At 39.9% G+C, this 13,913-nt stretch overlaps 2 protein-coding genes and 2 long non-coding RNA genes across 4 annotated transcripts; 1 reads left to right on the top strand and 3 right to left on the bottom strand.

Annotated features, from left to right (window-relative positions):
• Positions 1-2,679: 2,679 nt before the first annotated feature.
• Positions 2,680-3,359, bottom strand: LOC143010534 (uncharacterized). The gene is made up of 3 exons (XR_012964805.1): positions 3,256-3,359; positions 2,974-3,087; positions 2,680-2,873 (listed from the first exon to the last, which is right to left on the bottom strand). It is a non-coding gene; the product is annotated as an uncharacterized LOC143010534 (long non-coding RNA).
• Positions 3,360-4,671: 1,312 nt separating this feature from the next.
• On the bottom strand, positions 4,672-6,436 carry LOC143010564 (uncharacterized). The gene is made up of 3 exons (XR_012964815.1): positions 6,155-6,436; positions 5,277-5,662; positions 4,672-4,801 (listed from the first exon to the last, which is right to left on the bottom strand). It is a non-coding gene; the product is annotated as an uncharacterized LOC143010564 (long non-coding RNA).
• Positions 6,437-6,558: 122 nt separating this feature from the next.
• On the bottom strand, positions 6,559-9,955 carry LOC143010607 (butyrophilin subfamily 1 member A1-like). Its single transcript, XM_076162979.1, has 7 exons — positions 9,886-9,955; positions 9,351-9,453; positions 8,201-8,542; positions 7,806-8,093; positions 7,055-7,168; positions 6,807-6,937; positions 6,559-6,630 (listed from the first exon to the last, which is right to left on the bottom strand). Exons 1-7 carry the CDS (start codon positions 9,928-9,930, stop codon positions 6,559-6,561), a joined length of 1,095 nt encoding a protein of 364 aa, XP_076019094.1. The 5' UTR covers positions 9,931-9,955.
• A 587-nt stretch (positions 9,956-10,542) lies between these two features.
• LOC143010606 (Fc receptor-like B) lies at positions 10,543-13,422 on the top strand. The gene is made up of 9 exons (XM_076162978.1): positions 10,543-10,567; positions 11,019-11,078; positions 11,404-11,661; positions 12,009-12,254; positions 12,358-12,483; positions 12,539-12,598; positions 12,925-12,998; positions 13,117-13,216; positions 13,418-13,422. Exons 1-9 carry the CDS (start codon positions 10,543-10,545, stop codon positions 13,420-13,422), a joined length of 954 nt encoding a protein of 317 aa, XP_076019093.1.
• The last annotated feature ends 491 nt before the right edge of the window (positions 13,423-13,913 follow it).

The following is a 13,913-nucleotide window of genomic DNA, read 5'->3' as shown; positions in this document are numbered from 1 at the left end:
CTGGTTATCAAAGTGACATATGTGTGAGTTCCTATACTCCTTTACATGCGATCTAAACAATGATATAAACAATCGTATATAAAGTTCGTAGCATTTCATTGTCTCAAGAGTTTTGAGTTGAGCTATCACTAATTTGTGGTGTTTTATTTATTTTTTCAGAATCCTGGTATTGTTCCCCTCAAAGGCAACATGTTAACATGTGAGGACAGGAAATGCACATACATAACACACAGAGACACACTGTTTAGCAGCATCATGGCCTCTCTTTTCTGATTTACCTGCATGATACTAAAGGATTCTTGGAAATAGTTGATTCTCATTTGTCTGTCATTCTGTCAGCCTTTAATGGCTCTGTCTGTATGGCATTTATCAGGTTATTGATGATCGTCCCTCCACACAGTAAAATGTTATAGTCCAGTCATTGCTCTGTTATTGAGTAAACTCCTGTTGTTGAAACGCCACCATCAGGTTGATTGATGTTTATTTTTTGTCATAATCAGTGTCCATCTCCACTTTTTGGGGAAAAGCCTCTCCCACTTGTATTTGGCGGCAAATTATGTAAAAACAGAAAGAACGTTTAAATCAATCTTGGTTCAAATATTGTGACAACTGACCCAAAAATCAGAATGGTGGAAAATCTAGTTGGGTGGAAATGAACCTATACTGTATGGGTCGATGTCGAAAGCCCCAAGGAATCCAGGAAAAACAACACTTTAGATTAATGGTTCAAATGCAGTAGACCAAAATGTAAAAGTGAATATTACAGCGCCACTATCAGGCCAGACTGATCTGTGAAGATCTCTTCTTCACAGATTTTTCAATAAACAGCTGACAAACCAACACAGGTGAAAATAAAACATCCTTATAGGAAGTAACTACCAGCAACTTCACACAAATGAATTATTTGTGTTAACTTGTAGAAAGTGTCTTACAGGTGCTGCTGTGTGCTTTATCATTTCAGCTGGTGAGATTTATTTGATTGTTGGCGTGTGTGTGGGCGTTGCTGGCTTGGTGGTTGGCTGTGTGTGCATATGCAAGCGTAAGTAGCACATCACTGTCATATGCAGTATGTACGCAGTGATGCATTTCAGTGTACAATCCTTGGTTTTCCATTTTCTTTCACCATGTAACTGACATCTGTCTGTCTGCCTGTCTAAACGTAATCATGTCCTTCCTCAAATGGGTTATGTTTCAGAAATGAATTAAAATGAATGAATATGTGTTGTTAGAAAATATAAATATAATTTTATTTACCTCTATGTTGTGCTTCTTTTTCTTCAGGGAAAAAACAGCCGGGTTCAGATGAGACGACAGGTCTAAATTCTAGACTGAAAGAGCTTAGATTTACCCTCATAAGAGATAGAGATCACATCTCAATTGAACTGGAGGAGAGAGAGCGCCAGGTGGAAGAGAACAAGACTAAGCTTGAGTCAGTGGAAAGTGACATTACAGAGAGAATAAGGGAGAATAGAATGGACACAGCACAGGATTTATTAAAGCGCAAACAAGAGCTGAGCAGAGAAAAAAACATCCTGACCCAGTGGAGAGCAGAAATGGAGCACCAGCACCTAAAAATGGAGAAAAGTGTGGAGGCAGTGGAGGAAATGATTGACGAGTGCAGCGGTCAAATCGACCACTAGCAGCAGATCACCAAACATTACTGCCTGATTCCAATGAGCCTGATCAAGAATCCATAACATTTTGTTGTAGGAAGCGCACCACACCCATTTGTAATCACTGCATTTTGTTTTTCTTCTCCAAAATGTTTCCTGTATCATTTTTGTCACATAGCATGTTTTGATCAAGCTAGACAAATGTTTTATCTTTGTTTTTTTTATATAATTTGCTGTGGCCGTGGCTTCTGTTTAAATAAATCTTTATTAAAGAACACGTTTAACATAGCAATGAGCAATTATGGGAAAATCTTGATCTTGAAGAAGTGAGCTGGAGCAGGATCTGAATCTGAACCTTGTGCTGGAATAGAATAGCTAGATGATAATCACCACGTCACCACTATCATGAATACCATAATATGCTGTAAGCATTTGCAAGAATTGAGAAAATAGCTACGATGACTGCTGCTCCGACCAAGAGTCTCCCTCCATCACAGGAAACACAGGACTCTCCAGGATCGCAGAACCAGCAGTAGCTCAGTCTGCTGGGTCGACAGCTGGGAATCGGAGGGTCGCCGGTTCGAGTCCCCTGTGTGGACCAAGCAAGCAGACTGGTAGCTGGTGAGTTACCAGTTTGCCTCCAGAGCACTGCCGAGGTGCACATGAGCAAGGCACCAAGCCCCCACCTGCTCCATGAGTGCCGAAAAAATGGCTGCCCTGCACCCCCTCTGAAATGCATGTGTTTGTGTGTGTGATATGTAAGAGGGGGTGCAAGATAAATTTCAATTGCATGTAATTTGTGTGTGAATTGCTGCAACATGATGAATAAAAACTTAATCTTAATCTTTAACTGTGGAAATGTATCACAAGAAGACTAGAGCAGCTAAGAAAGGAAAAGGAAAAATGGCTGATGAACAGAGGGAAGTGGGGTCAGACGATGAATGTGAGATGTTAGACTGGAAATCTAAAGAATACAGTTTGGAGAAAATCAAATCCTTCTTCCAAGAGTCAATTCAAGATTAACTGATGAGAAAAGGAGAGTAGGTTTCACTGTACAACTTTATCAACTGAGTAATAAACTGTAAAATCGTTAATTTTGTACATTTTCATTCAGTATTACCATAAAAACAGACAGAAAGCATTTGAGGCACTAGTGACAAATTAAAATAACATCAGTAAAAACACACTCATCATTTTTAGTATTTTAAGCAGCATTCAGCATTATGGATCTATTATCTTTTGTTCCCTCATGGCCATTTCCTGGTTGAAAACAAAAGCAAACAAACATTCAGATTAGTTACACATCTCATGTGACAGCTCAGACTGATGATGTAATGGTTGGTGTCAGATGATGTCAGACCTCTCCATATGGACTCTTGATGATGACCTTTATTGAGCTCTCAAAGGTCCAGGGATCCTGATTGCTCCACACCAGGTCTCCAGCTTTCTGGCATCCAGAATCTGAAGCCCAAATCTGTTAAAGTCAAAGGTCAAAAACTTAAATAGACATTGCTGTCAGTGATTTACCTGTTCAGGTTTTCATGCTGAATGAAGGAATATAAATGGAAAGAACGAGTTGAGCAAAAGGTTTGATAAAATCGAAAGATGCAACAAACACATTGAGCTATGGAGTAACACTCACAGTGACGCTGCATCCAGGCTTGAGAGTGTGCGGGGAATGAAACTTGTACGTGATGTCATTTTTGCAATCAATCTGGATCACCATCTTCCAGTTACGCAACTGTTTTTCCTGCGTGATCAAAAATGGATAAGAGAGAGGAAGAGATGAAGAATGGATGACAAATCAGTCTATGAGACCAGAGGAGAGTGAGAATGTGGAGAGACAGGAGATGTTTGGAAACACCAGCTTGGAATCTTCAAACCATGGAGGTCATTTACTCTGTGATCAGAAGTAATGAGAGTATAAATATATCTTTTAAACTTAGACAAAGTTTTTTGTCATTCAACCTATATATATAGTGTACATTGAACAATATAATGTTGCAATTAGCTCACCAGATAGTTACTTAAAGCATAGAAAGCAAACAAAAAAACATGAATAATATAGATATAAATATATACTGTACTAAAATACATATAAACATTTTTGCTTTTTCAATGCTTTGCTATGCTACTACTATTGCTACCTATAGATTGCATAGAATAAACTGAATTATCTGTGTTTAGTCATCATGGCGAGGAACAGCTTTCCTCGCAGTGGGCATGCTTTGCTTCTCTGATGGCACAGTTCAGGTTGGATCTTGCTGATCTAAGTGTCTTTGTGTCACCAGATTTAAAAGCAGAATTCCGTGCCTTCAGCATTGCATGTACCGCGTTGGTCATCCAGGGTTTCTGGTTGACGCGTGTGGTGATGTACTGGTGACATAGACATCCTCCATACAGAACTGGATGTATGCAGACACAGACATAGCATACTCCTCCACATTAGTGTGATGGTTGTCCGTTGCAGCCTACTTAAAAATGTTTAGTGTATTCAAAGCAGTCCTGAAGTGCTGACATAGCTCATTCAGACCACACTCTCACCTGCTTCACCGTGGGTTTGCCTCTGGTGAGCAGGGGCCTGTATGCAGGGATTAGCATAACAGAGAGATGGTCTGAGGAGCCAAGGTGGGGCAGGGCAGCTTTGAATGCTTTTTGGATGCTAGTATAGGCCAGGTCCAATGTGCAAAATCCACATGCTGATGGAAGTGAGGCAGGAGTGTCTTCGTATTTGCCTGATTGAAGTCCCCTGCAATAATGACAACACCCTCCGGATGTGTACTTTGCAAGTCACTGATGTTTTGGTAGAGAACACTCAGGGCTTCCTTAGTATTGCACTGGGTGGGATGTAAACTGCTGTGATGGTGACAGTAGTAAATTCCCTGGGTCGCTAAAAGGGACTGCATTTTAAAGTCAAAATCTCCAGGTCTGGAGAGCAATGACTTGTGACCACCAATTCATTATTACACCAGTTGTTATTAATGTATATGCACACAATTCCCTGGGATTTAACACTGAGAGTGCAGCTCCTGTCCAACCGTAATGTTGTTAATATCAGTAAGAGCTCAAATACTCAGCACTGCATTCCCTCAACAGAAATGTTCCTGAGACGAACATATTCGCCTTTCAGGTCGACCTCGTCCACAGTGATGATGCCTTTAGTCCAGGTAGGGCTGCTGCTACACACACTGGATGAAGATGATAAGAGTCAGAAGTGTTAGAGAGGAGGAGGTCACTGTGACTGTGATCAGAGGTCACAGTGACCCTGCTGGGTGGAGAGCTGAGTGACAGACAGCAATTGAACCACAATTAGCACTAAAGAGCTGAAGTAAGAACTCTGATCTACTGAAGATTGATTCAGTACAACTTGATTTAGCTGCAAAAACTGAAATACCTCAAATGTGTCATTAGGTGTTTTGTGCTTTCATGTCAGTGTAAATGTGACCTTTATTGGTGAAGTTCTGGTCCAGTGTAGAGCCCTATCCCCGCCCTATCCACGCGGTAGCCCTTCCAATTGCCAGTACTACAGTGCCACCCAGTGGACATTCTGGGTTTTATTTCAGGGAAGCTTTAAGTTCGCTTCATCAGCCTTTTCCTTTTTTTCTTCGAATTTTAGTGATCGTTTATATTTCAAACTCATCAAAAAAGACAATTATTTAGCACCTTTTGACTTCCTCCAGCAGTTTTCGATTCTTCCCCTCCAGTTGATTCATGTTGGATTCCAATTCAGTCATCCCTCTCTCTCTTTGTTCCATGTCTGACTTCATTATTGTCATCTCTCTGTCTCTTTGTTCCATGTCTGACTTCATTGTTGTCATCTCTCTGTCTCTTTGTTCCATGTCTGACTTCATTGTTGTCATCTCTCTGTCTCTCTGTTCCATGTCTGACTTCATTGTTGTCATCTCTCTGTCTCTCTGTTCCATGTCTGACTTCATTGTTGTCATCTCTCTGTCTCTCTGTTCCATGTCTGACTTCATTGTTGTCATCTCGCTCTCTTTGTGTTGCAGCTGTTGTTGCAGTTCCTGAGCTCTTACTTCAGATGTTTCCAGCTGCAGGAAACAAACACAGAACACATCTCAGTGATGACATGATTCTACCAGGCCTGGTTCTAAAGTTATTGTCAGGTGGATGGATGTTTCATTTTGTGCATAAATAGTGAGGTCACATGTTTGATTGCATTCAACTAATTCATTCATGAGAAACAGTAAGGAATCTAATAAAACATTCCACATGTAGAGTAAATACACTTGATGTGTAAGATGTCAATGCAGTACTTCAAAGTTACAAACTGCACACATTCATTTACCAACATGGAATAACTTCACTCAACAAGTTGCATTTCTGTTTTGAATGTGCAATAAACTAAAGATAAAGTAAAAATAACAGGTGATAAGAAAAAAGACCATAAGAAGAAACTGAAAACAAATATTAGTGGCTGGAAAACAAATGAAATCTTACATATGGTGGAGAACATGCAAAGAGGGAGAAATGAAGTAACACCTGAGCTAACAGAGAAGAAACATAAATGTAAAGAGAGGAACCTGAGTCTTTAGACGGTTTTCAGCTTCAGTCTTCTTCTGAAGCTCCTCCAGGAGCTCCTTCTTTGACTGTGAGAGAGGAGGACAGATGGAGAAGATGTAAAACTAAAGTGGAGTTTCCTGCTCAATATGGTAGAGGAAGCAAATGGAAGAAAAGCCAGGGTTACACCAATGCTGGCTGCCTTGGGTGGGGTGCCTTGCTCAAGGGCACCTCGGCATTGGCCTGGAGGCAACTCCCTGCCAATACAGACTTTTTGGCCCACAGGGGGCGCGAACCAGCCACCCTCCTGTTCCCAAGCAGAGTACCCTATTGACTGTGCCACTGCCGCCCCATTCTCATTAGATGTGGTGGGGGACATATGGAAGCTAATGGAAACACTGATGCTACACATTTGACTTTGACAACTTCAAAACAACTTCAGGTGTTGGTGCAAAGCTGGTGATGGAGACTCAGTGAGTGCTGTGTTGGGCTGGAAAACCTATGAACAATAAGCAACATGAAGCAGAGACGAACATCACACTGAATGTAAACTTATACTAACTAAATATACTACTTTACTTATTGCTCAGTGATTATAAACCAATGATCAAAGGTACAATATGATCACTAATGGTACATGTAGTAAGATTTCTATATAAATCAATGTCTACTTACACGTTTGTCCTTGGTTTTGTTTTCTTTCATTGGTACGTTTCCTGTCTGACTTTGTCCTCCAGTCAGACTTTGAACCTCAGAGTCGAGCTTCTTTCCTTCATCAATTTCATCCTTGTGCTCCTTTTTGGTTTCTGTGTGAATTTGCACAAGATTTGCATCATTTATATTAAGCGATGAGATGTTTTATATTTAAGATGTTTGTGACTGAATGGAATGGCTTTTGATTATGAGATTAGTTTGTAACTTACTCCTTTGATTTTTGAGTTTCCACACAACAAAGTAAACTAGAAGAGCAAACATGCCAACAGCCAAACCAATGCAGATGAAAACAGCAGGATGCAACTGGACCATGAAGAAATCATCTGAAAGAAAAAAACACATTTACATGTAAACAACAATTTAGTGGGTCTTTATATTCAAAGGGTTCATCCTGATGTTGCCACAATGAGGGACCCTCTGCCCTGCACCTCTTTGAGACAGCTTCATAGGCCACTTTTTCTAAATGAGTAGCCTCCTCCAAGCCCACAACCTGCTTGCCTGATCCTCTCCCGCTAAGATTGAATCTTTGTCAGGTGCTTTGGGCCTCTTTGCTAAATATTATAAATATCTCCACGTAGGTTGTGCCTGCTGTTTTCAAAGCAGCTGTTATTAAACCTCTTTTAAAAAAATACAACAATTTAGACCCAGACATTATAAACAACTATAGACCCATTTCTAATCTTACCTTCCTCTCTTGAACAGAAAATAGCACAGTCTCCTATTTGCAGGAGAGTGATTAGCGAACCCAGGTATAGTTCAGGGCTTAGATAGACATTCTTGGTCAGAGGTAGTGTGAGTGTAGTAAGAGGATGGGGCAGATTAGCTGATTCTCACTCTCCATCCTACCTTAATCCGCTCATTTTACATCCCATGTCTGTACTGATCACCTCTCTATATAGAATAGTTACAGACTTACAGTATGTCCATGAGCAAAAGAACATTGAGGAGATGTTTGCTCACCTGGAACGTGTATCTGTGTCTCTCTGGTCTGGTTGGTTTTGTTCTCTTGTAGTTTACATGTGAATGTGTTGCCGTGTTTGTTGTCCACAGTCACTGAGCTGTTGACGGTATAGAGACCATCAGGACCTCTGAGCGTCTCTGTAAGTCCAGCAGAGACGATGTTTCCCTCAGCGTCCAACCACAGCACCTCAGGCTCTGGATACCAGCCTGCAGATTCACACTCTAACATCACTGCACTGCTGGATGTATCGATCCCTGATAACCTGATCAGAGGCGATGACACCACACCTAAAGATGATGAGGAAATGGAGAAATTCAACCCATAGATTTAAAGGACTTGCTGTACGCCAAGGAGAGTTGGAACAATTATGTGTGTGGTGTGTGTAGCTACTCACCAACAACAAGATCAACAAAAGTGTCTATTTTCAGTGTTGGTATGAAGCATCTGTATCTTCCCTCATCTGAGAGTTTTGCTTTGGAGATTTTCAATGAAATATTCCCATGCTTCAGCTCATCCATGAACATTGACACTCTTCCCATATATGATGGATGTTTTATTTCCACAAATTCCTTCTTTTCACGCCACACAAACACAAATCTGGGTCTCATGTCTGGTTTGCTCCACTCCAACGTCAAGCCAGCTGAATCAGTGGCAGGTTCCAGGAGACACGGCAGAACGATGTCATCGCCAAGTTTTGCCACTATAGGCTGAGATGGACCAATCAGCTGAGACTGACCTAGAAACAAGAGGCTCAGTTTGTTTATTTCTTGTCACTAGTGATGTTAATCTACCGTGTTAAAGTCATACTGAGGACGTTCTGATTGGCTGGCTGCTGTCTTTTAGAATCATAAACCAGGACAACTCAGGCACAGATCTATCAACAGAATCATATCCCATAAACAGGATCTTGTAGGCTTGAGCACTTGTGTCAGTGAAGTGGTCCATCCATCCGTCCATCCATCCATCCATCCATCCATCCATCCATCCATCCATCCATCAATCCCTTAGCCTGATCCAAATAATGGACCTAAAGTTAAGTTAGCTCACATGTCCTACCTCCTAGTCACATCCTCATCCTTCTGATGCTGACGTTCCCTCACGGGACATCATATAATCCCGCAAGCATATTCTGTGTCTGCACCCAGTGGGATGTCCTTAGAACGATTTGACTAGTTGCTAAAACACCTCAGCTTGCTCATCTCAGTGCAGTGGTTTTACTCTGAGCTCCCGCCTCCTGCTCATACCTCTCAGCCTGTTGCAAAGGGTGATACCCTGACACACCAGGAAACTCATTTTGGCCGCTTGTCTCTATGATCTCATGCTTTTTTGTCTTCACCCAGTTACAGTTATCAAATAGGCCAGTAGCTACACCGAAAATGTACATCTACATGCACAGTGGATAGTGAGACTGTGGTGACATGCGCCAGTCAACATTCCCACTTCCATTTTTACTTGAAGATCTACAAAATTAAAAAACATGAATCTCCTGATCTGGCAGCGTTTGCTCTGAACACTTGACCTGAGACAGTTTGTGTGTAGGTTACCTCTACATGAAGGAAGGAGGGAAAGATGGAAAACCAAAACACAAAAGCTTCCGAATTGAGTTTTTGAGAACAATCCGTGCAAGTGGTGAAGCATCCTGGAGTTCTGGAAATCAGCACAAAGCAGAAACACATTTGTCTCTCTAAACCTGTTTGAAAGATATTAAAGCCAAATATTTATGAGGTCACCTTCAAAGAGCATATGTGTGTAATGATTTATACTTTCACTTTCGTCACCAGCGGCTATAATCTCTCTACAGCAGCTGATATTTCATTTTAGAAGCATTTTAAAGTGACAGATTTGTTTAAGTTAACCTGAGAGTGCTGAATGGAATTCCAAAGTCTCAATTAAATCAACATAAAGCATATTAGCTGATAGTTCTCAGAGTGATCAAAATACAGATTACAGCAAGAGGCTGTGCAACATTAAAGAATGTAGCTTTGATTAAACACTCACACAGAAGCTTTCATCATAACTGTGGTTAAAATGAGATTTTAGGTGAAGCAGACGTAGAAACATTATTCAATCAACACGTACCTGCTGTCTCCTCATGAAACTCTGCAGCCATAATCGGTTAATCATTCATGGAGATAACATTCATTGCCCGCCCAGAACTGAAGCCTTATTATCATTGAACCATATGAACCATTGAACCACCATCAACAGGACCTTCAGTAAAGCAACTCAAACTCTCTGTGAAGATGGTGAAAATGTCACACCATAAAGTCCTTCAATCAGTTTTCCCTTTTTGCTGCAGTGTGCATGATGCATATTGGATCTATAGCCTGGTTACTATTATTACCATGTTTATTATTATTTCTTCCAAGTAATATTTTGGGATTTGTGAGTGGGGCAAAGGAGAAAGTTGGTAAAAAGAACAAAGATTACAGAAGTGAGCAGAGAAAATAAAAATTCACTGAGCAGAATCACTGACTGAAATAATAATAATAATAACAAACAGCTACAGCTGGCACACCAATGCATCAGTGGAACCATAAACATGTTGCTGTACTTTGTTTCACTTTGAGCATTAACAAGTGACCTGTGTACTGATATAAAATAATACAATAACACATTCGGTATATATGTATCTGATGCATCTGCACCACATATAAGCAGGAAGGGGCGGGTCTTAGTCAATTTATATTTATCTATCATTCTGTCCAGTGCTCAGTCAGTCAGCAGACAACCAACATGGAGATCACAGCTATTTCTCTGTGTAAGTATCAGGCTCTGGTTTCTGCTTTTTATTTTACACTGTATAAATAATTAAATCCCTTATCCCAGAAATGAATGTGTTTATATAGAATTCAAGATTATTTTAGTAGACAATTTAGAATTTTGATGTATCACAGAACATCCATCAAATGTCAAGAGCGGCTTCATTTTATTATTTCCTCTCTTATGTATAAAATGGCATAATGGTCCAATGTCTTATTATCTACCTCATATGTAGTCATAGTGCATGTCTTTTTATGTTGTAAAAGTAGTGCGTTCCTGGTGATTTGAGTCAAATTTGACTATGGAATATGATTGGAACAAGAGTTTCTGAAGTAATAAATAAGACACAAATGATAAAAAAGATGACCTGAATATACAGTAGAAATATGACTGAGCTCATCTGTTTTAAAAAAAATAAAAATTAATATATCTTCAATATGTCTCTGCAGTGATGCACACATTGATTGTGATTGCTGTACAAATTCACTACTGTTTGGCTAAGAAAAGTGGTAAGTAGTGGTTGTTTCATCCAAAAGATAAATGATTTACTGTTACATCATCCTTCTGGCCAAGGCAAAAGCCAAATTGAGCAAAACCTTTCAATCTTCTGTCTGTAAAAATGTGTAGATTTTAATTTTTCCCGATTGAACTTCAATATTGTCACATTTAGCAAATTCTATCCATAATTTTATGAAAGCTTATTATGTGAACATTGAGAGAAGAAACGTACATATTGACATTGCACATATTGTAAAAACCTTTTCGTCAAAGACATGGTTTTTAACTAAAGAATATTCATTTTAATCTTAAACTCTTCCTCTCTCTGTGATTCAGCAGTTTTTCCTCGTATCGATCCATCCAGACTGCAGATCTTTGAGTATGAGTCCGTCTCGTTTGCCTGTGAGGACTTGGTGGGGTCGGCTGGATGGAGCCATGTGAGGAATGCCAAGAAAGTTTTGAATGAGTGTTCTAAAGCTGGAGATTCTACATTATGGTGTAAAATTAAAGAAGCTTATGGCTCAGACAGTGGACACTACTGGTGTGAGACGAAAAACGGGGAAAGAAGCAAAACCATTAACATCACTGTCACTGGTAGGCATTTTAAGGACGGGAAGAGATTATTGTTTCCATTTCTGAAAATATAATTATGATTTATCAAAATCTCTACCCAAATCTATGTTTAAATAATTTAGATCTTACCACCATATCTGTGTCCAGGTATAAAGATGGGAACTTGTCACTCATTAATATAACTGGTGAGGCTCCCCAGAGCTCTACTCTAGGACTCCTAATTTTATATTGGACACGGTGCCTCTACAGAATATTGCCCCCATATACAGATGATAACCAAATATACATCTTAATTTTTTTGCAGCTATGTTCTCTTCGTTTCATGATGTACATAAAATGTCTGTCAATATCTTAACCACTCTCTTCAGGTGGTGATGTGATCCTGGTGAGTCCAGTTCTGCCCATTGATGAAGGAGAAACTTTAACATTGCACTGCCAAAACAAAACAACTCCCTCCAGCATTTCAGCTCATTTCTATAAAGACGGCGTCCCCATCAGGTTCAGCCCTACAGGAGAGATGACCATCCAAAATGTGTCCCAGTCTGATGAAGGACTCTACAAGTGTAACATGTCTGGAAATGGAGAATCACCAGAGAGTCGACTGATCGTTACAGGTGAGATATGACCTTGCTTCCAAATGTTGACGTTGATTTATCACGTTAATGCTGCACTATAAGAGGATGGGTTTGGATTTTGGGTTTCTCTCATATTTTACAGGGCGCAAAGTTGGTGTCATTCATGCAGCAGTTCAATACTCCCCTGTCCTGTGGATCTTACGCTCTGTCTTTCTTGTGGCTCCACTCTTGATGCTGGTGGGACTGCTTCACTATCGGAAACACAGAGGTACAGAACTCAAGACTCAAGAATGGGATAATGACTTTTTGGGGTTTTTCATTAGAGGCTGGTGCAGCTGATCCACCGCTGGCTGTGTATGCCATCGTCACAAGAGAGACAAGAGGTTCATCTTACTTTCATAGCTTTGCTTTAATTCTATTGAACTCGTCTTGGCAAGTCTACTTGATCTGTCTGCACACACACCTTCTGTGTAAGAATCTAAAGTCAGTGGAGAATTTCGAATACTTTATTTCTATATATTTTAAATAATTTGAGATGCGGTATGATAATTGGCTTTCTGTTCCACTTGAGTCTCTGCAGAGGCTTGTTTCCTTCAGGACAAAAGTGTTGAGGCTGCTCACCACGTTTGACAGTTGCAGTGGTTACTGTGGTGTCGATATATTCAACAGCTCTGTTTCTCATCCTTTCGCTCACATTCTGTTTTTTAAGATTTTGCAGATGCTGCTGATAATTTGGGCCTCGACATGAACCAGGCGAGAAAACCACCAACAGAAGAATGTGAAGTGACCCTTTATTTACTACGTTTCCCACAGATGACACTTGTCAATGTCAATGTTCATTCTGCTACAGGATTGTATAGTGATGGTTTTGTGTTGCTCATAAAGTGTCTCTTTCCTTCAGAATGATGATGAACCTCGCGAACCTCTGATGATGAACCTCTGCCTTGTCTTGTTTACTCCACCATACGTTTTAGTGAGACTCTCCAAAACGGTCCACATGGGTACATCAAGTCTGAAGACTTTTCTGTTTGCCGCTGCATTAATTAAACATCATCTTTCACTGCACTGTAACCTACTGTAACTACCTGCTTTATTCAGTTTTAGCTTGTTTTAATCTGCTTTAATTTTTCACGTTTTTATTTATTATTGTTATTTAGGTGTTCTTTTACCTTAATTTAGCTACCTGTTTTATTCTGTTTTAGCTTAGAACCCGGTGGCCTCTGCAGGGGTAAGTTTATCCAGAAATATGTAGAAATCCTTTGCAAGATAAGGTAATCTGCTCTATCAAAAAGAGAAATCCTTGTGGGACAAGGTAACCTGTTTTATTCAGAAATAAGTAGAAATCCGTGTAGGACAAGGTAACCCATGTTATTCAAAATAGGAATAAAAGAGAAATCCTTGTTGACAAGGTAACCTTTGCGAGATAAGGTCACCGGTTTTATAATGGGGCAAACTAATAGAAAAAGAGGCCTAAATCAATGTAAAACAACTATGGGGGAAACTTTTTTTGTTTTTCTTTTTTGTTTTCATCTGTACTTAAGTTTCAAGTTCAAGTTTCAAGTTGTATTGTCATTTGCACAGAAAAACACAGGTTAATACTGTTGATTGAAATTCTGTGTGACGAGACGTCAGCAGCAGCAGATAGAAAAATTATTTTGACATTGAATTTAGTGCAAAATTTAATTTAGTGCAAAAGGT

This window comes from Genypterus blacodes, unplaced genomic scaffold (genome assembly GCF_046128005.1).
Source record: "Genypterus blacodes isolate CSIRO-AG114 ecotype Tasmania unplaced genomic scaffold, CSIRO-AGI_Gbla_v1 ptg000129l_1, whole genome shotgun sequence".
NCBI lineage: Eukaryota > Metazoa > Chordata > Actinopteri > Ophidiiformes > Ophidiidae > Genypterus > Genypterus blacodes.
Note: the sequence above shows the minus strand (reverse complement) of the source record. Positions and strands in the feature narration are given on the sequence as shown.